Below are 25216 nucleotides of genomic sequence, written 5' to 3'. Positions count from 1 at the left end.
GCTTTTCTGTGTCCAGTCACGCCACATGACGGGGTGTTATTCCCAGGAATGTTCCAATGGGGACAGATTAACCTTTCAGAACATCATAGTTTAAGTGGCACTTTGATACTTATTAAGCCGGAGAAAAGTACAGTTTGTGCATGTAAGAGGAAAAAACGAATGTGACCAGCCATGTTTTCAGGTGGAGAATTGTTAGTCAAGGAACAAAGACATAGGCCTACTAATCTGTCCAGGCGTGCGCACTTGAGCCAATGGCTGACAAGAATAAGTGGCGAAACCAGCTAAACTACATTTGGTAACTGTCACGTAACGTGACATGCAATAAGTAGCCTATTCTTTTCTTTCTTTCTTTTTTTTTTACATAATTGCAAAAATGCGCATTTTACAACTTGCCAAATGCATATAATTGGATTAGTCTACAATAACCCCAAATGACCAACTAAATACAAATCTTGTGCAAAATTGTTCTGCCTATTATATCAAATAATATTGATCAAAGTACAAAAGTTACATAAAAAGTCTAAGTTGGTTAAAACTATTTATGTTGCATCCAGTGGAAATATTTGCAGTGGTTCTCAAACTTTTTCATGCCAATTAAGGACCCCCAAAATGGCCAAATTAATATTTGTCTGACAATTCTTTGTGCCAGGTACCCATACAAGATTTGTGTCATTAAAATATATTATATTTTCGTAATATTCCTTTTCTTATATCAAATCTACGAGCTACAAACATCTGCTATTTGCTATTTTAGTCGATGTAGGGTGAAAGTGCTTACATTGGTTTTGATGCGAGTCATGCGACACATTTTATTGGGGACCCCTGGAACCCCCTCAACCCCACTTTGAGAAGTCACTGATTTATGGCACAACGGTGCACCCTAGCCGTGCACGCGGAGGAGAAGGACCCCCCGGGACCCCCCTTTACCTTGAGCTCCACATGACAGTGCACCGGCGTCCAGCTCATGCTGTAGCACTCCGTCTCCGTCTCCTCGTCCGCGTCCAGCGAGATCTTCACCTCCGCCACCGAGTCCCACGTGTAGCAGAACTCGGTCTTGTTCAGCCAGCACAGGTTCCGGACGAACGGCACCTCGGTGTCGGCGTCGATCCCCACGTTCCCGACGTCGATCTCCACGTAGGTCCTGTCCTCCGCCAGGGTCTGGATGACCAGGGACTGGCTCCTTCTCTCCCAGATCAGTCCGCTGAACGTCCCCTTGAGGATCCAGTTCTTGTTGGGCTGGTCCACCACTTGCCAGTATATGATCCCGATGGTCATGACGAAGAAGACGGCGACCCCGAGGCAGGCTATAGCTCCCTTCCATGTTTCGTTCATCTCCTTCAGTCCCGTGTCCCACGTTACCTCTGGGATGGGGCTAGGGTTCCTATTTCGTGCGTGAGGCATGTTGTTTTTTTATTTTTGTTTTTAAAGTGGTGGGTGAGCAAGGATCAAATCAAACAAAAAACGTTGAAGAAATCGCTTTGGGTTAAAAACCTATGGTGGTGTCTCATCATGTCATTGTGTTTTGCAAAGTGAGGCTATAGAGTCAAATAGCCTTACTTTTATCCTTATACTGAACCGTCCAACCGCTGTTTTTGCGCAATTTTGGAAGTAACAGAGACCTGTCATGTGCAGAAAACTGTCCAAAAAATGTATTAATCCCCAACGGACAGAAAAGTGATCAATGAATATTTCACTTACCACATGCTGTTGCTTTAAAAAGTGAAAAATGTTGGAAGTAACAGATACCTGTCATGTGCAGAAAACTGTCCCCAAAAAAAAGTGTAATCCCCAATGGAGAGAAAAGTATCAATGAATATTTGACTAATTTGACTTACCACATGCTGTTGCTGCTTTAAAAAGTGTTGGTTTGTAATTGCATTGGCCGCTGCAGAGCACTGATCAGCAGCCCCCAAAGCCGGGTTTGGCAGCATATGCCCTAGAATAGCTCCTAAGACGCTGACTTTGCTTGCCCTGCACTTTTTGTCCGGCTCTGACGTAACGTTACACTAGACTGTGTTTCTTCAGAAAGGTAGAGAGACGAGGGACTCGTGATGAGGAGCCGGTGGGTTTGGCAGAGACTAGAGTCCCGCAGCCCGCAGAGGGCCACAGACAGACAGCCGGGGAGGGAGTGACCCATGCCTCGCTCCCGTCCGTGCGCCCTGCGCTGTTGCATGCTCCAGACTGCATTGCCTCCTTTGGTGCATTCTCTGCACTGTAACATCCTAGACTCTAGGACCACTGGTGGTCCCCCGGACCACTGGTGGTCCCCCGGACCACTGGTGGTTCTCAACTAGTGGTCCGGGGACCACCAGTGGTCCTTGAGGGGGTTCCAAGTGGTCCCCATGCTAAATGATGGAGAGTTGGAAACCAAATGGACCCTATAGATCTTTAACTCTTGAGAGTGTAAAATGAAACCATTTACGGGTCCATTTGGTTTCATTTTACACTCTCAAGAGTTAAATTATTGTTAAAAATTAAAATAAAATTATTGCATTACTTAATTATTATTTTATTTTTTTCGATCAACGTTTGCCTGTTATCTCTCCTATGGGACCACAGTGACATCAATACAGCATGGTATTGTGGACAAAATCGTATCAAAAGATAACAAAATATTCTAAGTTTTGGGTCTGAGAGTCTAAATCTCATCAAATGGTGGTCCATGGCTCAAATGCCGAACAAATAATGGACCTTGATATGAAAAGGGTTGAAAACCCCTAGAGTGTTGTTTTAACTCTCTGAGAGTGTACAAAATGGAACCAAATGGAGGGTCCATTTGAACCCGAGGATTTTACTGTGTGTGACATATAGCATTTGTGAGTCGAACTCGTATTGTGTTTTAGGCACAATACAAAGCTGCGCGAGTTCCAAAATGTTATCAATATGCTATAGCCTACTCACTCTTTGAAAAGACATGGAAATAATGACACAAAGCGCAAGTATTTGATCGTCAGTGATGACGATTTGTTTTCACGTGAACGAACTGGGACTGTGCGTAAAATGTGTCTGTGCGTAAACGCTTTCCATGTGGCGCATTGCATGTTAACCGGAAGCCTCGCCCCAAAACACGCTCGACCCCATTTTTTTTTACGGACTAGTGGTTCTTGTATTCTTGTATTTGTTTTACTGAGGATAAGGTTAGAATTAAGTTTAGGGGTAGGCATATTTTTTTTACTGAGGTTACGTTTAGGAATAAGGTTAGGTTTAGCTTTAGGCATAGTTTACTGAGGTTACGTTTAGAGATACCAGGTGAATACCACCGGATTTGCCCCGGGCGACTGTGTTTTGGGGCGAGCGTTTTTGTATTCGGCGCATTTGAGCTCTTAATTTCACCAAACACCTTCAAACAAGTACAAATATAGTCGTGAAGTGTAAATGAGGTTATTATACACATAGGAAACTTTTAATGACCAACAGATTTTTTCCCTCTTACGCGAGGTATGCTTTTTCCCCCGTCTGTAGCCTACTCTAATTGCATATAGGTCCCATAGGTCTATACTGTAGCTATACACATGTTCCACTGACAGACAAACTGACCTAAATAATTGCATTGTTGATGGCGGGTAAGTGTTAAGGTGCTGCACGCTACGTCTATGCAGTAGAAACGTTTCAGGGCAGGAATGTTGTTTACGAGTGTCTCAAGGGTAGCGGGGTGGCGGTGTGATTGGTGGAAGGTGGCATTTGGACTGTCAACAGGCATTTGTGTCTGCACCAGTCGCCACCAAGTCACAATTTAGTTGAAGTGGTGTCATTCTGCTTGCTTGACACAAACTGCCTCTGCATGGTGCCAATCAATAATCCATAGACATGATCTGTGTTATAATTAATCCTGCAGATTTATAGGGAAGTGTCTCTGCTGCAGCATGTATAATTATTGACCATGCACCCTCAACCTGATTTATTTTTGGGCATGCCATTATTGTCAAAAAATTGTCCCACAGTAACCCCAAAAAATAACCCACAGTTGTGAACTGTCCGTCGTATAACTAAGTATAGGGTTAAGTAGTTACATGTTCAATAATCATTGAAGCTTGGCGTAATCTAAAACCAAACTTTCTGGTTTTAGATTATGAGACTTCAAACCTCTAATTTCCAGTCAGTCTGTTTTGGTGGTATTGCCCCATGACTCCCAACAAGCCTCCATTGGGGTCAGGGGTAACAAAATCACACAATGGCAACTTTAGACCTAAAAGATCCCAGAGATGTAACATAACGTGAGCTTGAAGAAGTTAACAATGCTGTGATGTTTGCAGGTTAAGGTCTTGCAGCAGGGTTGAATTTGCAGCAGTGCACCAGATATCCCGGGTGTCAGTTGACATACCTTGAAGATCAGTTGCCCCTGCCCCAGTTTGTGCATGACAGCACCCCCACCCCCAGGCCCCCCATGCCCCCCAACACCCAATCCACCACATAACTCTGGCAGGGAGAGAGACACTGGATAAGGCTGTGGGAACCAGTGTGAGGACTACATCTAATCACCCAAACTCCAACTACAGCACCTTTCGAGATCGGTGGCTATCGCACAGTGTGTGTGTGTGTGGCTGTGCGTGCGTGCTTGTGTGTGTGTGCACAACACCTGAAATTCAAGTGCAACATGGACCCTGTGGCAGCCCGGATCCTCGGTCAGGGGTCAGGTCTATGACATCAACGGAACATCCAGGGGGAGGGTCTAAATTTACACGCCATCCAGATTGCTGCCCCCCCTCCAATCCTCCCCAAGTTCCGTCCCTCAGGCTATAAATAGGCAGAGGACTTGTGCGTGGCATGCACCCGCTCCCTTGGAGAGTGTGAACACAGAACGTGAAAAAAAACAAGAGGAATCTGACCTGAACCGGATCACCACTTATTTGTCGGGTTCTGCACATTCAGTGGGGTGGTGGTGGCAAGGGGCAGCACTTTAATTAGGAGTGGGGACTATGAGGGGCCAAGACATTTTGTGTTCTGTGTGTCAGGTCAATTGACTGCATGCGTCATTTGAATAATGTTTAAACATTGAAAGTCGCAACGTTTAAACTTGCAGTGAAAACAATCATTTACTTTTGGTTGGGAGCTGTTTGCAATTAAAGTACAAGTGTTGATTCAGCTTAACCTCGATTGAGCCGGGCACATGAGCACAAAATGCTACTTTTGATGCGTTTGTGTGACGCTGTAGTATGATCAAGTAGGGCATTAATTTACGAAAAAACGTGAAAAACAGCAACGATATATTATGTGGTCGATATCCCGTTAGATATCAGACAACTAAGGCTACAGTACATATACAATTATCTCTGCCTGTGAAACGTCTGTTAGACACTGTCAACAGAAGGACACACATGCTTTTATAAACAGCTGCTATCCAAAAACATAACTGGCTCTCCCAACACATTTCTTCCCTGATCCCGGGTTGTGATACACACATAACATCCCCACACACCCTACAGTACTGGTCCTGTATCCGTTCCTAGACAACACCAGTTTCCAAGCTGCCGTTGGCATGATCAACCGCCCTGAGTTTGACCTGGAACCATCAATCTGAGTCAGTCTTGATGTCCCACCCGGTCATTGGGTCACTGGTCATGTTCTCTACCACCTGTCTCTGTAGGTAGGCTATTGTAACTTGGTCCGAGGACATACATCTATGCTTGAGGAAGGCCGTAGGCCGAAACGTACGTCGTGTTTGATCTGTGCTGAGGCTTTTCAATAAATAATAGATCCTAAAAGGACCAAGTGAGTGCTGGTGATCTTTTCAAAGATATTGTTTCTGGCAGAATCGTGCACCCGATAAACATGAACTGTGAACAATTCTACTGACGAGTGCTCACATTCTCTTTTTCATGTCATAATAGGCAAATGTCTGTCTGTCTGTCTATCTGTAGAAACGCTACTGAGATTGAACCCATTAACAGGGTTAAACTCCAGATGTTCTAAACACACATGGATAAATGATCCTTCATAGAAAGGTGAAATGGCTTCAGATGGATGAAATGGCTTCGGATGGAAAAAGCAAAAGCAAAAATCTAACAAAACAAAAAAAACTTCAACACTGGTCTCTTTACAAGCAAAACAATTCATTTAATCTGACAAACGTTTCCATCTTCGCATCTGGATGTTCAATTTACCATTTCCCTCTTCTCTTCACTAGGACATTCAATACCGACACTATGACGCTGACGGAGACAAGAGGAGGAGAGGAGAGGAGATTGGAGGAGACGAGTCAAGACTAGACGAGTTGAGACTAGACGAGACAAAACGAGACGAGACGAGACGAGACGAAAGGAGAGGAGAGGAGATTAGACCAGACGAGTCGAGATGAGACGAGACGAGACGAGACGAGAAAAGACGAGACGAGACGAAAGGAGAGGAGATTAGACGAGACGAGACGAAAGGAGAGGAGAGGAGAGGAGAGGAGAGGAGAGGAGAGGAGAGGAGAGGAGAGGAGAGGAGAGGAGAGGAGAGGAGAGAGTTTCCATGTGGCCCCAGCGCCCGCACTTGGCGGGACAATCCTGCTGTAGAATGAGCAGTTTCCGTCTATCCACATCCCTCCCATTAGCTAACTCACTCACTCTCTCTCTCTCTCTCTTTCTCTCTCTCACTTTCCCCCCTTATACTGTCACACAACCAGGCACTTTCCACTACCCCAGACCCGACCCCTCATTCCACTCAAATGCATACACTGTGAAACCCTGAGTGTTCATTTAACTTTGAGAGTGTACAAATGGACCCATAGGGTCCTTTTGGTTACATTTGTACATTCTCTGAGTTACAATGGATAAATGAACACTGAAGGGTTTACTGTATACACACACTCTAGCAAGCGCACACGCGCATGGATGCACACACACCACCAAACACACAACACACTCACATACAAACAACGACAATGATGTCAATGATGTCAATGATGCGTGCACACTGATTGTTTTGTTTATCACATAGTGTACAAATACGTAATAGATTTATGGGACAACTTACAGAGATTACAGAGAACATATAAAACAAATCAAAACCGCAACATCTTGAAAGCAATAAGAATGACTAAATTTTTTTGGCCAAGGTCATGTGAAAGGGAATATAACTCCACTAATTGCATTCACATCCGCATGACAGTCCCACAGTGTCACAGCCAATGAAATTAGATAATACGATTCGTTTTCCATCAAAGAGCCCAACTGTTTTGAGCTAACAAACAGGCTCGTGTCACATCTATAAATGGCAGAGTTGGACAACAGTGTGAGACCAGACCTTCGGCTGAAGGTTGAGCCGGTTCATGTTGCTGTCCCCCACCTCTCCCCCCTAGACCCTGGCCTGGCCTGGGTCTGGCCGCCAGCAAAACCATTCCCAAGGCAGCTTAGCGAAGACGCGCTGTGATTGGCCATTAGTCGCTGTGATTGACAGTTCTTCCTTGTGTGCAATTTCTTTGGCGCATTTTAGCAGCTACGCCTAGACATAAGCTTAATCCTAAACTTAACCTCACAAGAAATTACACCTAACCCTAATTTAAGACTAAAATGTGTCGGGACATGCTTGGGAATAGATAATTAAAAGAGCATTAAAACCCAAGATGTACAACACGTGGGCATACCATTGTAATGCAGTGAGCTATCAAAGTCACTGCTCTGTTGGGGTTTTGGATGTTATTTCAACCTGGCCCTGCCCCCCTTTCTAGTAGGAAGCCAAGCAGAGGTGAGAAGGGCGGGCCCATGACTAAACTTGCTTCCGGTTCCGGGTCTACACTAAACCTCTATGCGCCAAAAAATGGTTCTCAGTGGGGTCCGGGGACCCCCAGGGGTCCTTGGGGGGGGTTCCAAGGGTCCCCAGCAGAAGTAGTTATAACATAGCATCACAATCATCTTAACCACTTTATCCATTTATATGTTGGGTATGTAAAAATAGCAGATCTACATGCTCACAGCTAGCTTGATAATTGTTTAACACAAATCCTCTCTTCTGGAGGTCCCTGGCACTAAACCTTTTCAGATGGGGGTCCTTGCCACACAAAAAGTTTGAGAACTACTGTGCTAAACAGCTTGGGAATATAATTTACACTGCCTGGTCTGGTATAGATGGGTTTCCTGTTTGTAAACATGAGAGGATGATGCGCGCGCAGTGGAGGGACGAGCCTGTAGAGGGCGCTATTACCCGCAGCAGCTCTGGCCATTGTACATTCATAAAAGAAATGGTCTTCACCGGGTTTAATGAAAGTAGATTAAATTATGCAGTTTGTAATATCTTCTTTACTCAATAAAAATGATTTGTCGGAAGTTGGATCTGTTTGTATATAATAGCAGCATTATGCCTATTATGCCTATAATAGCAGCATTATGCCTATCTAAATCCCGAACAAAACAACAGAGTGAAGGGCGCTTCCGGTTCGTTCTACCCCAAGCATGCGCAGATTGCGCACTCTGCTCTGTGATGACGTCGCGCGGAAACCCATCTATGGTCTGACCCGGCTGGGCCCGCCTCACTAAACATTAACACCCTGACCAAGGTACTACTGCAGACACAGTAGCTGCAGGTCCAAGGCCAAGATGGCAGAGAGAGAGGGTCATAAGTATATGGTCAACACACACACACACACACACACGCACACGCACACGCACACGCGCACGCGCACGCGCACGCGCACGCGCACACGCACACGCACACACACACACACACACACACACACACACACACACACACACACACACACACACACACACACACACACACACGCTTGACACTTCTGGCTACAACCCTAGGTACTGACTGTACACCCTCATCAATCAAGTCTTGTGATCTTAAAGATGGAGTGCCATGATATTTTTCAACCCTAAAACCTGATCATAAGGTATTATTATTATGTAAGGATTTTTTTCAACAAAAAAAAAGTGTACAGTAAGTGTTAAAATGTTGTTTTTATGTAGACACACCCACCAGTGCATTAAGTATACCTGGTTCTCACCTTAGCACCTCCTCCACCACCTTAGCACCACCCACCTGTCCTAGTCCCTCCTCCTTCTCATGCCCACACCTGTTGTGTTATGATAATGAGGGGGAGGGTGTGGGCTTTGTGATGTCACTAAAGCGCTGTTTCTCTATTGGCACATTTGACCCTCAAGGTTTCAGCCTCCAGGAAAAAACTCCAAATAGTCAGAGAAGACATAAAACACCATAAAAACACCACCGGGGGGCTTAATGAAGTTCTATCAACCTCATAGACACATGAAAAACAGAAAAAGTGCAAAAACATGGCACCACCTCTTTAATACCTCCCTCTTTGGGTTGTTACAGATTACATTACGTAAGACATGTAATATTGCAATATTCTTCAGCAGTTAACACATACCGCACTAATCAGATTACAGCAACAATGTTTTTATTTATTTGTATTTGGCTTTTTAGGCACATTCACACTTAGGTGCTGCTCATACAGGGCGGACATAACTGAATCAATCAATCAATCATTGTCACAACACAATTACAGGTAGCAGTGAGGTGAAACTCTTGCTTATGCAGGCTTTCACGTTTGCAGCTCAGGGAGCAAAATAAAACATTTAGCAGTAAAGAAAGGAAAACAAGATGAGGCTGATGAGCACAAAAAGCCTGAGAAAGCAGCAGGGTTAAAATCAGTATCTTGTAATTAAAAGAGGCCTGTAGTGTATTCAGTATAGTGCATGTCAGTACGTTGCTTAGAAGTCCGAATGGAAGTCCTAAACACATTAAAAGTGTAGTATAGTATAGTATAGTACTATAGTAAAAATCAGTTACGCACAGGCGACAGTCTTAGGTTTTGTCCAGCTTGAGAGGCTGCCTGGGAAACAGAATGTGCCAGGTTCAAATCCCGGCCCCTGGCTATCTGTCGAGGTGTCCATGATTAAGGTACTTTACCCGTAACTGCTCCTGCCCAAGTACTCAATTTGAGCACCTGATCAACCACCAGCTGGGTGCTCCCCCACGGGATTAATAAGTAGGCTACTACATTATCAGTGCTATTTGAGTGCCTTGCTCAAGTGTGCCTGGATGGAAGTAGTTAAGTAAGAATCACAAGCCTGCATCTACAGTACTGTCGTACGGTGAAAATAGCTGATCAACTATTCTTTACTATTTCGTTTTTTATGTTTTAAAGTGGTCGAAAATATATTCTTCGTTGTAATATGTCACCTGTTTAACTTCATATGGAGTTTGAAGCCAAAGTAGGCTAATTCAAAAGCAATAGGTTACTGAGTTTAAATGACACATTAGAGTATTTCAAATTGGTAGTAATCTGTTACTGTTCCGACAAAGTAACCTTCCTCAAAATTCCCCAGTGAATCTAAATGTGAAATCCTCACTGTTAATGTATCCATTTGTACAAATGTAAGAAAACGGACCTGTTACATTGGTACACTGTCAGAGTTAAATTAACACCGAGGATTTCACTCATGCACTCTCATATCAGGTGTCACATGAAGTGTTTCACAAACAAGTAAACAACTATATCAACTGGTAGTATAGTGGTATAGAAGGATTTCCTGAAGGTAAAAATAGCACATGCACTTTTAAACGGGAGATAAACCTGAATAGATGCTCTGATGTACAGGAGTTGCGTCAGAATTAAATGAATTATATCTGTCAGCCAGTAAACGAAGCAAAGACTGTACAACAATAATTGCTTCAGTTGCTGGTAGCCTCACGCACCCTTTTACAAGCACTCGCACACACGCACGCACATATTACTATACTTATGAGGACATTTTAGGACGGCACTGAAAATATCTAAAACATATTTTACAAATATTTTAAAAATATCTGGAAAATATTTTACAAATATTTTTAAAAATATCTGGAAAATATCTGGAAAATATCTGGAAAATATCTGGAAAATATCTGGAAAATATCTGGAAAATATCTGGAAAATATCTGGAAAATATCTGGAAAATATCTGATCTACAAGCGTACAACGTGTCACTTATTTTTCGGTGTGTGACACAACTACATGGAAAACTCTAACCCCAACCACTAAACCTAACCTCTCTAAATGACTCATCTTAACCCTAACCGCAACCTGAATCTTTTCCTAATTGTAAGGCTAACTCAAAAATCTATTTTAACCATAAAACAACAAAATAATCACACACACACACGCACACGCACACGCACACGCACACGCACACGCACACGCACACGCACACGCACACACACACACACACACACACACACACACACACACACACACACACACAGTATGGCATCTTAACGGGTGGAAACTTCCCTCGCTGGCATACTGCGAGCTGTCAGTGTGGGCTGTAAAGCTATCCTGCCCATGCCAGCCCGGAACCAGCTGAGCCAGGGCCTCGATCATGTTCCTCTCCGGGGGCCTTCAATCATGCCTCTACCCCCATGGCAGGCATGTCGTAGTGGGTGTGAGGTCAGGTGCTGCATGGGGCACACAGCCTGGGGCCTGAAGGACAGAGGAGACCACAGCAGTGGGACAATATCTCCCTCTGCTGATTGTATGATGTTATGTGCCCAGAATAATGCTCACACCAAGAGCAGCACTGCACTTAACCACTTTCAACCTCTTGGACCTATTTTGGGCATGTCATTTAAGGCAGTGGTTCCCAAACTGGGGGCCGGGGGGGGTCCCCAAATTATTTTGGGGGGGTCGCCATGATTGGCTTAATGTGCAACATTGTTTTCTCACTCAACAGTAAACAAAACAACATACAGTATAAGTGTGTACAGGGTATCTGCACATTTCTAAAGTGACAATTTAATGACTTTTAAGCCCTTTTTAAAACCAAATTGGCCAAATTGTCAAATATTAAGCAAGAAAGAGGCAAACATTGTGAAAATAGCCGATCTACAAGCTCACAACGCCTTGCAGTGTGAGTCGTTGTGAGCTTGTTTGGCTATTTTCACAATATTCATATGTGGAACCGAGTCGTAATACCTACAATTCTTGTTGTCAGGGTGGGGGGACCCCAGTTCAAATATGATAATCTTGGGGGGTCGCGGCCTGAAAGGTACCCTTGATTTAAGGAAAACTATTCAGAAACTTTCATAAAATGTAACAAAATGTGATAACAATAATAATAATAATAATAATAATAATAATAATAATAATAATAATAATAATAATAATAATAATAATAATAATAAATTAAAATAAAAATTAAAAAAGTTTCAAAAATAGCAAATCTACAAGTGCACGACGCATCACTCATTCATGAGTCATGACAAGTTGAAGATCACCATCGTACTTCAAAGTATAAAATAGGGCATAAGTGGTTAAAGAGGAAATCCACCTTATCCACCATTCTTGTTGTCCTTGGAGTCTAGACTTGAATGATTGATTGATTGATTGATGTAGTTTATTTAGAAAGACATGAGAATAGTACATGACAGTACATAACAGTACATGGAAGTACAAATTCACAATACAAGGTCTACCAAACTGGAAACCCTCATTAAGCATTACGCTTGTTTAAGATGAGGACCCCATGCACACAAATCATGATGAAATATAAGAGGCAGGCAGATATACACACTACTATACAGAAAATAATGAGACACTTCATTGGGTCTGAGTGAGAAAGTAAATGTGTTATTTTTTTCCCCTTCTTTTTTCTATACATTTTTCCGATAGAGATTTCAGAAAATATCTATATTATTTATTGTAAGTCTGGAACCAAGCCATACAGGATTCTGGTGAATCATGACCATAAAACATTTGATTCTGTATCAATTATTTTTTGAAAACAGCAAAAAAAAGTTATTTATTGAATATAGTATATAACATAATTAAATATTGTTTAACTCTATGATCTCCCCCATCTCTCTCTCTCTCCCTCTCCCTCTCCCTCTCCCTCTCCCTCTCCCTCTCTCTCTCTCTCTCTCCCTCTCCCTCTCCCTCTCTCCCTCTCTCTCTCCCCCCCTCTCTCAGTAGTCTCTCTCTCTCTCTCTCTCTCTCTCTCTCTCTCTCTCTCTCTCTCTCTCTCTCTCTCTCTCTCTCAAGGTCAAAACCCATGGCATAACCTAACCCTCAGTAATAACACAAGCAGTAGTGCGCGTGCGCAGTAGGAGGGGATTTCTCCCGGAAGTAGAACTCTACACGTGTAGCCAGTGACAGCTAGTCCTTGAGAAGAACAACAACAAAGAACATTTTCAAGTGTTATGGTCACAACAACTGACTTCACTATCAGACATGGCAGCCAGGACGTCCAGAAAACTCATGTAAGTGACACTTTTGGTCAGTACAGTGCTGAGTTTGCGGGCAAATTAGTACATTTTCACCCAGATAACGTTGGCTTTTATTGGTATTAGCAACCTTAGCTCCCTCTAGCTGCTGGTTTGTTTTGGAAACTATGTAGTTATTTGTTATTACACAACAACCGTGACTTTTTGTCTGATTTAATAACGTTACGTTTCGTCGCAAGACAGCCGTTGCAGACATAAAACCCGTTGCTCTGTGGTTGGTTGACTACTACAGTCAGCTGTAGCTATTAGCCAGCTAACATTTATTTTGATGTGTGCATTTGGTTGGTGCCAAAGACAGAGCACCTACTTGTAACTTGACTGTTGAGTGAGATTGGGTTATAGTAGGGGGCACTGGCTCTCAACCTGTGGGTCGACTTTTAAGACATTTTTAATACCTAATAAAAAACGAAAGAACAGAAAAAAAGACCATTATTGCATCAAAAGTAATCAACAAACTATACTATAAAAACTGGTCAAACATTGGCCAAATTGTCAAATAATATAAGAAAGAGTATTTTGGGGGGAAACAGCAGATCTACAAGCTCACAACGCTGTAGATCTGCTGTTTTCACAATATTTATTATCTGTGGGACCTGAGTCAAACTAAATGTAATGCCTCAACTCCTACAATTCCAAGTGTTTTTCAGGGTGGGGGTCCCCAGTTTCAATATGATTATTTTGGGGGGTCCCCATTTCAAATATGATTATTTTTGGGGGTCGCGGCCTGAAAAGGTTGAGAACCACTGCACTAGGGCAGGGGTCTTCAGGGGGTCCGGCTGTCCTGGACCCCCAGGGGGTCCTCAGAGTCATTACAGGGGGATCTCCAAACCTTTGTGTGATTGGAACTTATTTTTTTTACATTAACCACTTGAACCCTAGACATTAGTCAAAAATAGCAGATCTACAAGCACACTACGCCTCACGCTGCAATTGGCGTTGGAGAGTGGAGAGGTTTGGTGCAGAAGAGTTTACTTAGTGTTGAGGGTTTAAGTGATTAAATCTTTGAAAATTCACATTATCATGAATCCAACATATTAATAGAAAATATAAGTCAACAAACCAAAGAACATCAATTTACACGACACTGATGATAGATGGTGCTGTCAAACAAGTCTAAAAAGCTAATTTTCTACAATATGTAGTGAAGCAGGGACAAATGTATTTATTGTTTTGTTATGTAAACACAGGGAAAATTAAGTGACATACCGTCACCTTCCTAAAATAATGGTATAAGTCATTTTCTTTTTTAAAGATTTGTTTTTGGCTTTTTGTGCCTTTTATTGATATAGACAGGAAACGGGCAGAGAATGATGGGGAGTGACACTCAGCAAAGTTCGTCCGGATCGAGATTCGAACCTGCAACGCGCATTGGAGCCTAGGTCACTGGACCACTTAGCCAGCGGTCCGGGCCATCTAAGTAATGTTTTTAGGAAAATGTAATTTTCCTAAATCAGCTCTTTATGACACTGGCCACTTCTAGTAAAATCACCTAAATATCCTTATTGAAAAGGATCTTCCCACCCCAGTAGTATAATGGCAGGGCTGCCAACTTTTCAGAAAACCTTGGAGTGAGATTTGGTGGCGTGGCGTTATTATTATTTTATCGAGCCATGGAGTCACCACTGCATGCCAAATAAATGTATTTTTGTATTCATCGTTATTGTACTTGATATTGCTTGCACCCAGTGCAACATACCAGTTGTAATCCCCAACCCGGTACATCTGCACTGGGTGGGTGTGCTACAATATTCCGAAACTAACCCTCAATAATGAAATCAAGTCATTTTAAAGCAGAAACTGGTGGTAGGTGGAGAGAAACCTTTTAACAGAGCATATGTAATTTCCTGTATTCTGGTGCACTTTAACAGGGAGTTTGATACTTTTATCAGGCTTTACTAGCATGGGAACATTATGGGTAAATGTTGTAATTTCATCCATTAACAAGCTAAACAGAGAAATTGATTTGATGACTGAAGATTTGGCGACAAGTCCAAAAAGACAAGTTTTTTGCTTGAAGATCTGTTATTTTTGCACACGAATGCATCCAAAGGTCCCTCCCCCTTTTAACTGCCTGCTCTTGGCAGCGCACTGAGCGCAGTAGCAATCAATGGACAGACAGACACAGGAGGACACATTAGTTATCTTTAGATCAATGTTGTTGATCCTCCTGACCGTGACGTCTGGGGATATACTGTAATCAATGGAATGACACGTGCGTAAATGCGTACAGCGTCCCTCACACAATTGAGACACACACACACACACACACACCCCTATCATTTCTACATTTTACTACAGTATAAAGGCAGAGACTGACATGGTTTGTTTTTTGCAGTTCAAATATGATTATTTTGGGGGGGTCGGGCCTGAAAAGTGATATGCTGATGTTCTGTTTCATGTTCCCCGTCCAGGTACCCAATCTACCAGTTGGGAGACCCCCAGCTGAGGATCTTCAGACCAAACTGGTTCCTGACCCTGGTGCGGCCGGGGAAGGAGCAGCCTGCAGACACGGCCCAGTTCCGCATCCCCATGGAGTAAGCCTGTGCTCAGAATCTCTCCTATGGGTCAAAGCTTAGATGCTTTCCAGGGGTATTCAAACTAGGTCTGTTGTCCCACTACGGCTACGTTTACACGGTAACGATCGATCATAACAGAAAACGACAAAGTGCCGTTGGGTTTACACTTTTTAAATTCTGCGTTTACACGGATTGAAAGTGATTGAAAACGCTGTAGGGTGCACGCCAGGTGGCTCGGTGCTGGTGAGACACGCTGCCAGATAGACCAGTCACGCATGCGTAGAACCACTTCCCTTCTACTTCCTATCACAGCTGTTTGTTTACACCGATGTAATAGCCATAATGTCACGTTTTGCTATTTCCCCCGTATTGCATGTCTACAGTACATGGAGACGCGAGGCGGAGCGTTTTCAAAGATCTCCACTCTGGAAGGGGGTTTCACGTTGTTGTGGTTTCAACCCCCGAAAACGCTGTTGTGGTCTAAACGGAAGCCACATCTCATATTTTATTTTGCCGTTTTCTTTAGAGCCCGTTGTCGTCTAGACGGGGCCTGCGTCTCACACCCCATCCTGACAAACGTACAGCGACGCGAGCGAGACAAAATGTGTTTCAACCAGACCTCAGTCAGTCAGAGTGACAACGCGTTGTGAAGCGATGACGTCCAACCATCAAATATTTGCTCGCCTTGTCTCTTTTAGCATGGTTTTGTGGCCATGTCCCTCACCCAAACTATTTTTATTGGTCGAGATCTGCACACTGCTACAACAATTTTGATTGTCAGGAATTTAATTAAGAGTGAAGCAAATTGGATGTTCAAATGGCATTGTGGACGGACAACTCAGATCCGGACACACTTCATATTTACAGTATATTTGAGGGTTGTTCACAGTTTAGTGAGATCCTTGTTACTTCATATTTATAGCCTATTTCAGTAAGTTCAAACCGTCATCCAATGGTATAGTTCTCACCTTCATATTTATAGCCTATTTCAGTATCGTTCAAACACTCCACTTCATATTTATAGCCTATTTCAGTATCGTTCAAACACTCCACTTCATATTTATAGCCTATTTCAGTATCGTTCAAACACTCCACTTCATATTTATAGCCTATTTCAGTATAGCTCAAACCCTCACCAAACTGTATAGTGAGACCCTGGTTACTTCATAATTATTATATTTCAGGATGATTGAAACAGTCAAGTAGTGAGACCCTCATCTAGTGTTTGTTTTTACTGAAAAAAGGGACTGGGTCTCATATTTAAGAGAGACCTGTGACACCTGTCTATGCATACTGTGTTTGTGCATGCATGCGTATGGAGGAAACACCTGAAGAACACAATAGCCTACCAGTCTTACATCTGATGAGGATGCAGTCTGGATGAAATCTGTGTCCAGTAGCTACTCCATGCTCAATCCTGATGTAGGACAGTGGATAGGATCGTTGCTGTCGGGCAGAAACCTCTCATTTCCATATTTGAACTTTTTGTGTTTTTTCATAAATGAATGCCCTACTTGATCATACTACAGCATCACACAAAAGCATCGAAAGTAGCAGATCCACAAGCTCGTTTTGAGCTTGTAGATCTGCTACTTTTGCTATTTTTTCATTTGAATCCTGAAATGTAACAGTTTTGGACATATGAGGTTTCTACCCAACAGAGACGATATGTTATTCCAAAGGACATATTTCCCCTCAAATTATCAATACAGCTCTGATCCATAATCTATCAATTGTTCTGTAGAAATGACTCGTATAATTAGTCTTCAGTTTACGGTAGAAGATTGGGAGTGAATTTGCAGTTCTAACCGGAGTGTCAAATGGCTGGTTTACTGTAAGAGTAGCTAGCTTCCATCATGTGTTTTCTCAATGACCCTGGCTGTGATTTGACTTATTCTATATTTCATCCTTCCATCCAGAAGCCTCTCTTATGGTTGATGGCTACCATAAGCCTGTTGTGTAGTGTCCTCTTAGCTGGGTATTTCTGGTAGGTGGGCAGTAGTAACAGGGAATCACAGGTGAGGGATTCTGGGAAATGTAGTTCGGTGGACTGAGGCCGGACAGCAATTTTCATCTTAATCTCGTTCATACCCACAATAGGTGCACGTTCACAACCTGTAACAAATAAAAGGAAGCCTTTTTTCTGATCGTCTGTCAGTTCTTCAAACACCTCCCAGAAGTTGATAATGTTGGGATGATTGGCGTGATACTCCCCTTCATACACAGTGTTCTGCTTCAACATGTCCCAGTCATAGTGTTCTCGTCCCACCATCACCTCTTGTAACTCATCTGGTTGGAATAATTCCACTGCATCTCTGTCACACACCTTGTAGAAGCCTCTCTTGAACTCCTCAAACACTCTCCCCACAGATGTGTTGAATGCATAGTTGACATAGGCATCAACAAACTCCTTCTTGTTTAAGCTTGTGACAGACTTTCCTTTTTCTTTTGGATCAAGTTCAACATCTCTGCCGTCCCATTGAGCCGTGAAAGTCATCAGAATGTCATTGAAGGCATTGTCATTAGTGTAGTCCTCCAAGATGCAACGCAAACTCTCTGCAACTCCAGGTTCAAACTCCTCCATGTCGTCCAATGAGGGTTTGATGTTCAGCATCTTCTTGAAGAGGGCTAATGGGAAGGGCAGGTGGTTGATGATGTTGTTTATCATAGCCATGCCACAGAGGACCCCAAACAGGTAGTAGCTCTTCACCTCAACTCTAGGCTTGGAGGGGAACCAGGCTAGTGTCTGGGTCTCATTGTACATGAACATCTGGGATTCAGGAGCCATCAACTCGTCAAACACATGGAAGAAAAAATCTCTTCTGTTGACTTCAGTCAGCTTCAAGTCCTTCTCAAACTGCACCATTAGTTTACTCCGGAAAGATCTGTGGCCAGCTGCACCTAGTAGTCTGAAGGTGTCCTCCACAAGGTGTGTCCGTCTCACCTTCAGCTGTAAGTCTTGGGTAGGGGTAGCGTCTGGGATATCTGGCGATGTTCCAGCAGGCCACAATGAAGACAAGTTGTCAAAATGGTGTGTGTATATCGTTGATCTGTGTAAATCAACATCAAAGAGTGCAAGCTTCAAACGAGGGGTTAACAGAAATGGGTAGCGGCAAAAGATGGCTGGCGTCTCTTCATCTTCCCACCTTGCACACTGACGCCAAGAAAATACATCTTCATGTGGATTCACATAAAGTGGGATTACCTCCACATAAAAGGTACTCAGTGGGAGCTTTGGGGACTTCCCAGATTTGTTTGCTTTGTAGAACAGTTTGAGGACCTCAAGCAGGTATTTGATCCCTAGGTTGTTAGTGTGCAAATGACCACTTTTCAGCATGAAGGACAGGGCCTTTTTGAACAACAGGATGGGCTTCCTCGAGTTTGAGGGCGTTAGTGAAGTCCACCAGCCTCTTAGTGTTTCTAAGGTCTGCTCATTCAGCTCTGTTATACAGACTGCCAGGGGCACCACGATTTTCATGATGTTCTCCTCTTCTTGGAGAAGTGGACATGTCAGAAGAATCATGAAGATATCTGGTGATCTCAGGACAGCTCTTGAAGCCATGAGCCCTTTGATTAGATTTTCAAACTTTACGCTTTCTTTGAACCATGGTACTCGCAGCAACTGGTCAAATGTCTGGGCAGCAGTGTCAACGTCCACTGTTAAAGCATTTGTAGCTGATGGTGGCGGGCCACTGTGTTTTGTGAAGTGTGCAACAAGGGATGAACTGTTAAAAAACATCATCTGTACAGACACAATTGCCTCTTCGTCGGGTTTGTCCATTGCCAGCCATTTCTGCAGCTTCATCTTGTCTAACCTCCCGATTGGCTTCTCCAAATGCAAATTCAATATCCTAACATTATATATAAAGTCCTTATAGTTTATATAGTTCTCAGCAGATGCAGCACAAGCAAAGTTTGTATTCCACCCAGATGCTATAACGATGTCTTCTGCTTCATCAATGGGCCGCGGCAGTTGTACCAGATTGGGTGTCAAGCTGCCTTCCAGACGGTTACCAGTTCCAAGCTGACCTTCCCCCCCACTTCCAAAAGACCACAGCTGGCCAGAGGACCCCAACACCAGAGTGTGGTAGCTGCCACATTCAATCTGTAGGGCAGGGCCATCAAAACCCTGTACCTGTCTGGGTATCAGTTCATTAGCAGTGGAATTGTGCCCAAGCTGACCTTGGCTTCCCTCTCCAAAGGTGAATACCCTGCCATTCTTTGTTAAAACAGCAGAATGGGCCATTCCACAGCTCATGCGGGACACTTCTAATGTTCTGAGGGCAGGTACGGCACAGACATTGAACCTGCCCCTCTCGTCTACCCTGTTGAGCCCAAGTTGGCCGTCTTTGTTGGCACCACAGCAGTACACCAAGCCTGGAAGAGTGAGGAACAGACTGTGTGATCCTCCTGCTGAGATCCGGCTCACTGCTATCCCAGTAAGAGAGAGCACTGGGACGGGTGTTGGCTGCAGTGCAATGTCCTTCCCCAGACCCAACTGACCGTGACTGTTCAAGCCCCATGAGAGGACTTCTCCCGTTAGAGTTAAGGCCAAAGAATGGGAGTCTCCACAGGCAACTTGCACCACCACGATGTCCAGTGGCATGGGAACAGGCCTTGGTGTTTGAAGTTTGGACAGACAACTGGGACATACACCCAGCTGTCCATCACTTCCTGCCCCCCAGGCAAACGCAACCCCAAAGCGGGTCAGAGCTAGACTGTGATCCTTACCACAAGCAACTGCCACGACATCACTAAGACCCTCCACACGTCCTGGTGACTTTGGATTGGAAATGTGCCCTCTACCAAGTTGTCCTTTGGAATTGTTTCCATGTGACAAAACATTGCCGTGACCAGTGAGAAATAAAGTGTGTTGCTTCCCGCAGGCGATGCTGACGAGTTTTTCAGGTTTGCTCCATGACCACTGGACAGGGGTTAAGGCCTTCTGTTGTCCATCTTGTCTATCTCCCCAGCAGTATAGCGCCATCTTCTTTTACTGTGGAGAGGTTCTGGAAAGGTCGCATTCGGTGCTCACTGAAGACTTGTTTTTAGTGAAGTCGGTCGGATGAGGGATGACGTGTGTCAAGTCGATATGGATGTTGTCGTCGGATGCTGCTTAAGGCCTTATCTGATATCAGGGCTGAGTTGTCACTGCATGATGAGTGGTCGGTTATATGGCTGCTGATGTCACACTCTGTCACTGCTGACACTGTTGATGTGACTGCTGATGTCACGCTCTGACATCATCAATGTATCTGTCTGCCTGTGTCCCTTTTATGCCCATATATGGAGATGTCTGCATCTGTCTGTCTGCCTGCTTTGTCCCTTTTATGCCCATTTATGGAGATCTCTGTATCTGTCTGTCTGTCTGCCTGTGTTCCTTTTATGCCCATATATGGAGATCAATGTATCCGTCTGTCTGCCTGTGTCCCTTTTGTGCACCCGCATCGCACATATAGACGAGCCGTCACTGCCTGGCCCACAGGTTGAGAATTGCCATGGACCCCCATCTCAAAATATTTTCTTCCAGGGATATATATACTTTGTGCCAGAGACATATTTATTCAAAGATTTGCAAAAAAAACGTGATTTTTTCAAAATAGATCTACAAGCTCATAGCGCGCTTGTATATTATCTGCTATTTTTGAATAGCAGAGTATAAAATATGGATGAAGTGGTTAAAATGATGATATATTAACACATTTTGCTGGGGACCCCCTGGAACCACCCCAAGGACCCCCACTTTGAGAACCACTGCTCTATTCTTCTGACCTATAATGACGTTCAGTGAGAAATGGCTGAATTTATTTAATTGATTTAATCTGATATAATAAAATTACACAATTCATTAATATTTGAAATACACACATTGCGATCCCTCCAATAATTTAGTTACAAATTGCGTTTCCCACCCAGGAAAATGCAAATGACAAAACACTCAAAAGTTATTAAATATGGATTTTAAACACAGTTAATGTAAATACTGCCCATCTCTGGAAGTAGGTCTACTTTAATCCATGCAATAATTGTTATATCTATATCTATATAAGCTTCATGTTTATATTATCCCTGTGTTGACAATGATGTATTTAATGTAAAGAGCCAAATATGAACAAACAAAACAAAAACACCAGCCTTGTCCTTTGAGCTGCTGCTGTAGTTGACCATCTTGGCCACCGGGTGGTGTGCCAACCTCACAAAAGGAAATGTGAGTCATCAGCCCACAATGTTAGACGGCTCCTTTTACCTCTATTGCTATCTTTAGTAGAACTTGTGTGGGACTGATGACAAGGGAAGCATTGACGTGGAGGTGGTATTTGTAAAAGTGAGGCTGTTTGCTATTATAGCGCGCAAAAGAGTGGGAGGATGCTATCAACGGGCAGACGTTAGACGTTAGTCACACAGATAAAACGGTATTAATGTGTGGTACAGTAAAAAAGTCGTAGAAGTGAAAATGTTCTTGATATGGATCCAAGGCTCGAGGTCAGGGGAGTGCGTTACACTTAACACCCCTTAACTGCCCACTAACTTTGCATGGGAATGTTCCCCTCACAAGATGTGGTGTTATTCTCCGTAGGACCCCGTGGTTTTTGACTGATATATCTTCTGTCATAAAGTGCTAGAGTGAGCCCATACTAATCACCACTAAGTAGGGATGACCCGACGGTGACCATTCCCCTCCAGCCAAGGTCAGTGAGGCTAGCGGTTCCCCTCAGGCGATCGGAGGCCCACACAGCCCACACTGGGGGAGATAAATTGAAGTTCGAGGCAAGATCGTCTTGAGTCTTCTCTAGTGGGGCTTACACTGTAATCTATTCATCCAGGTGCGTGGGCTCCCACTCTCATTCCTACCTCGACGTCGCTGCCAAACTCCTAGGGTGCTTATGTAATTTGTGCGTGTGTCCATGTGTGTGTCAGTGAGTCCGTGCATGCTCGTGTTTGTGTGTGAGTGAGTGTGTGTGTGTGTGTGTGTGTGTGTGTGCATTGCATACATGTGTGGCTTTGGGTCGGTGTGAGCCGGGAGAAGGGTGTGTGAGCGAATGGGTAAGTGCAGGGTGCATGTGTGTATATAAGGGCGTATGGGTGTTTTCCCTACAGCCTTTGATGCCTGGCCTGGGAGAGGTGCATTACTGACTGATATGCTACTGAAACCCCAAGCGTGTGCTTCACACACTTTTTGTGCTTGTCATCGTCCTCGGTCGTCCGCGTAGAGCACTGAGGGACGCACGCTTACAGAGCCAGAAACCCCCCCACCCGCCCAGAGATGGGACGATATGAACATTTCATGTCATGATTATTGTGGCCAAATAATTGCGATTGCTACTTTTGTCAACCGCTTGAACTCTGGCATCCATATTCTGGTGTGGAACGTTTCCCAAAACAGCCGATCTACAAGCTGTGAGCTTGTAGATTAAGAGATTTGGTGTAGAGTGAAAAATGGTCAGTTTTACTAAGTATAGAGGGTTTAACCGGATAATGCAGCTCAGCAAAACAAATTGATCCAAGTGTATGATGGCGGACAATTTCACAGAAATTCTAAATCTGTTTTTATTTTATCAAGACAAACGATAATAACTATTATCCCATCCCATCCCTGCACCCGCCCCCTCCCCTTGCTCACTAGTTACTGAAGATTGCCGGCCAGGGAAACCCTATAGGTATATAATATGTATGTCTGAGGTCAGGGCAACCATATAGGTATATAATATGTATGTCTGAGGTCAGGGCAACCCTATAGGTATATAATATGTATGTCTGAGGTCAGGGCAACCCTATAGGTATATAATATGTATGTCTGAGGTCAGGGCAACCCTATAGGTACAGTATATACTATGTATGTCTGAGGTCAGGGCAATCATAGGTATATATATATATTAGGCATGTAACGATTTATCGTAAATCATTTAAAATTGGTTCAAACTGGTGACGATTTAAATCGATTAAATAAAAATGTAATCGCGATGCAAAAAATAGCCAGAAGAAAATTTGGACAGGTGGAAAACATTAGTTAAACTTGCAGAGTGACACATTACTTTACTTGGGTTATATCTTCTGATAGTTGTACTTGAATGTTGACATGAAATAATAATCCCGTTTAGTGTTTCATTAGCGTGAAAAAAAATCAAAATACAGCTGGTAGTGACGCTGCTGATCAACACATGTTGAAACAAAGCTACGATAAAGATACCAAGGATTCGACAGTGAATGTCACTGTTATGCAACACGGAAGTAGCACGGACGTAGTACGCCATTATGTTCGAGCTGGTTACAAAGATACCAAGGATTCGTCAGTGATGTCAGTGACATGTGAAAAGACGTGCAAAAGAAAATACAAAGAGAATTGATCAAACGTTTTCAGTCATTTGCTACTGTATTGAAAAGAGGATAAGAGGAAACGCAGTATTGTAAAAAATAATAATTAAATAAATACAATTCATCTGTCTGGAAAATAATTTTGTGTAAACAAAAACGTGAAAAATCGTATCGTGAACCTAATATCGTTATTCGTATCGTATTGTGTGTTGGGTGAATCGTTACATGCCTAATATGTATGTATGAGGTCAGGGCAACCCTATAGGTATATAATATGTATGTCTGAGGTCAGGGCAACCCTATAGGTATACATGTGGTATGTCCCGAGGAGGCTAGGAGGCCGGTGGGCAGTGTTGGAACTTACTGAACAGCTGTTAATGAGAGGCAGTAATGGTGCCGTTCACACGGGAGCAACACAACAACGCAGCCTTTGTCTCAGAAGCACCTGGGAGGACCAGGCATTGATACACTATGCTCAATCCTCCTTGCTTTCTCCACTTTTCTCTGTTCATCTGCCTTCCCCTGCACGCACGTACGCACCCACACACATGCACGCGCACCTACACAGTCGGTTCCTCCCTCAGCTCTTCTGTTTATTGTGTTCTCCTTTGAGCACTTAATTTTGCAACACACATCCAAAACCAATCCCCTCTTCTTTGGTTGTATCCATTGTTGTTTGAGAAACAGGTCGGTTGTGTGCAGCGCTCTCGTTTCCATCTCTGCCTGCTGGAGGGAAGTATTATTGAGTCCTTTTGATTGTTCCTCCAATCTCTTGTGGTCTGTCAGCGTTCCCTATGCCCTACAGGCGGAACATCATGTTTCTAGGGTTTAGAGACGCACGCACGCACGCGCGTGCGCACACACATGGACACACACGGACAGACGGACACACACGGACACACACATCTCAGGCCTCACCTGGCGTGGAGAGGAGCCAATGCAGATACACAACACAAACACATAATCACCCACCCCCACGCTCGCCTGTCGATCTTGTACATCTGACACACACACACACACACACACACACACACACACACACACACACACACACACAGGTTGAATGCTAGCAGATATACAACACAGTAACACACACACACACAGGTTGAATGCTAGCAGATATACAACACAGTAACACACACACACACAGGTTGAATGCTAGCAGATATACAACACAGTAT

At 43.6% G+C, this 25216-nt stretch overlaps 3 protein-coding genes across 3 annotated transcripts in view; 1 reads left to right on the top strand and 2 right to left on the bottom strand.

Moving 5' to 3' along the window:
• LOC308091513 (SITS-binding protein) overlaps positions 1-2060 on the bottom strand; it is a 38579-nt gene extending 36519 nt beyond the window's left edge. Inside the window, exon 1 of the mRNA XM_080437172.1 lies at positions 928-2060. Coding sequence (XP_080293298.1) covers positions 928-1401 — 474 coding nt within the window. The 5' untranslated portion in view covers positions 1402-2060. The remainder of the gene's footprint in view (positions 1-927) is intronic.
• Positions 2061-13048: 10988 nt separating this feature from the next.
• Positions 13049-25216, top strand: part of mrpl23 (mitochondrial ribosomal protein L23) — a 53735-nt gene continuing 41567 nt past the window's right edge. Inside the window, exons 1-2 of the mRNA XM_080437805.1 lie at positions 13049-13182; positions 15618-15740. Of these exons, the coding sequence (XP_080293931.1) occupies positions 13154-13182; positions 15618-15740 (152 nt within the window). The 5' untranslated portion in view covers positions 13049-13153. The remainder of the gene's footprint in view (positions 13183-15617; positions 15741-25216) is intronic.
• Positions 17626-20709, bottom strand: LOC308091564 (putative E3 ubiquitin-protein ligase HERC4; the record flags this gene model as incomplete). The annotated part of the gene is made up of 1 exon (XM_080437228.1): positions 17626-20709. The coding sequence occupies one exon, from the start codon at positions 20707-20709 to the stop codon at positions 17626-17628; it is 3084 nt and encodes a 1027-aa protein (XP_080293354.1).

The sequence above is a fragment of the Gymnoscopelus braueri genome (assembly GCF_963280865.1).
Source record: "Gymnoscopelus braueri genome assembly, chromosome: 9".
In the NCBI taxonomy this organism is placed as follows: Eukaryota; Metazoa; Chordata; class Actinopteri; order Myctophiformes; family Myctophidae; genus Gymnoscopelus; species Gymnoscopelus braueri.
Note: the sequence above shows the minus strand (reverse complement) of the source record. Positions and strands in the feature narration are given on the sequence as shown.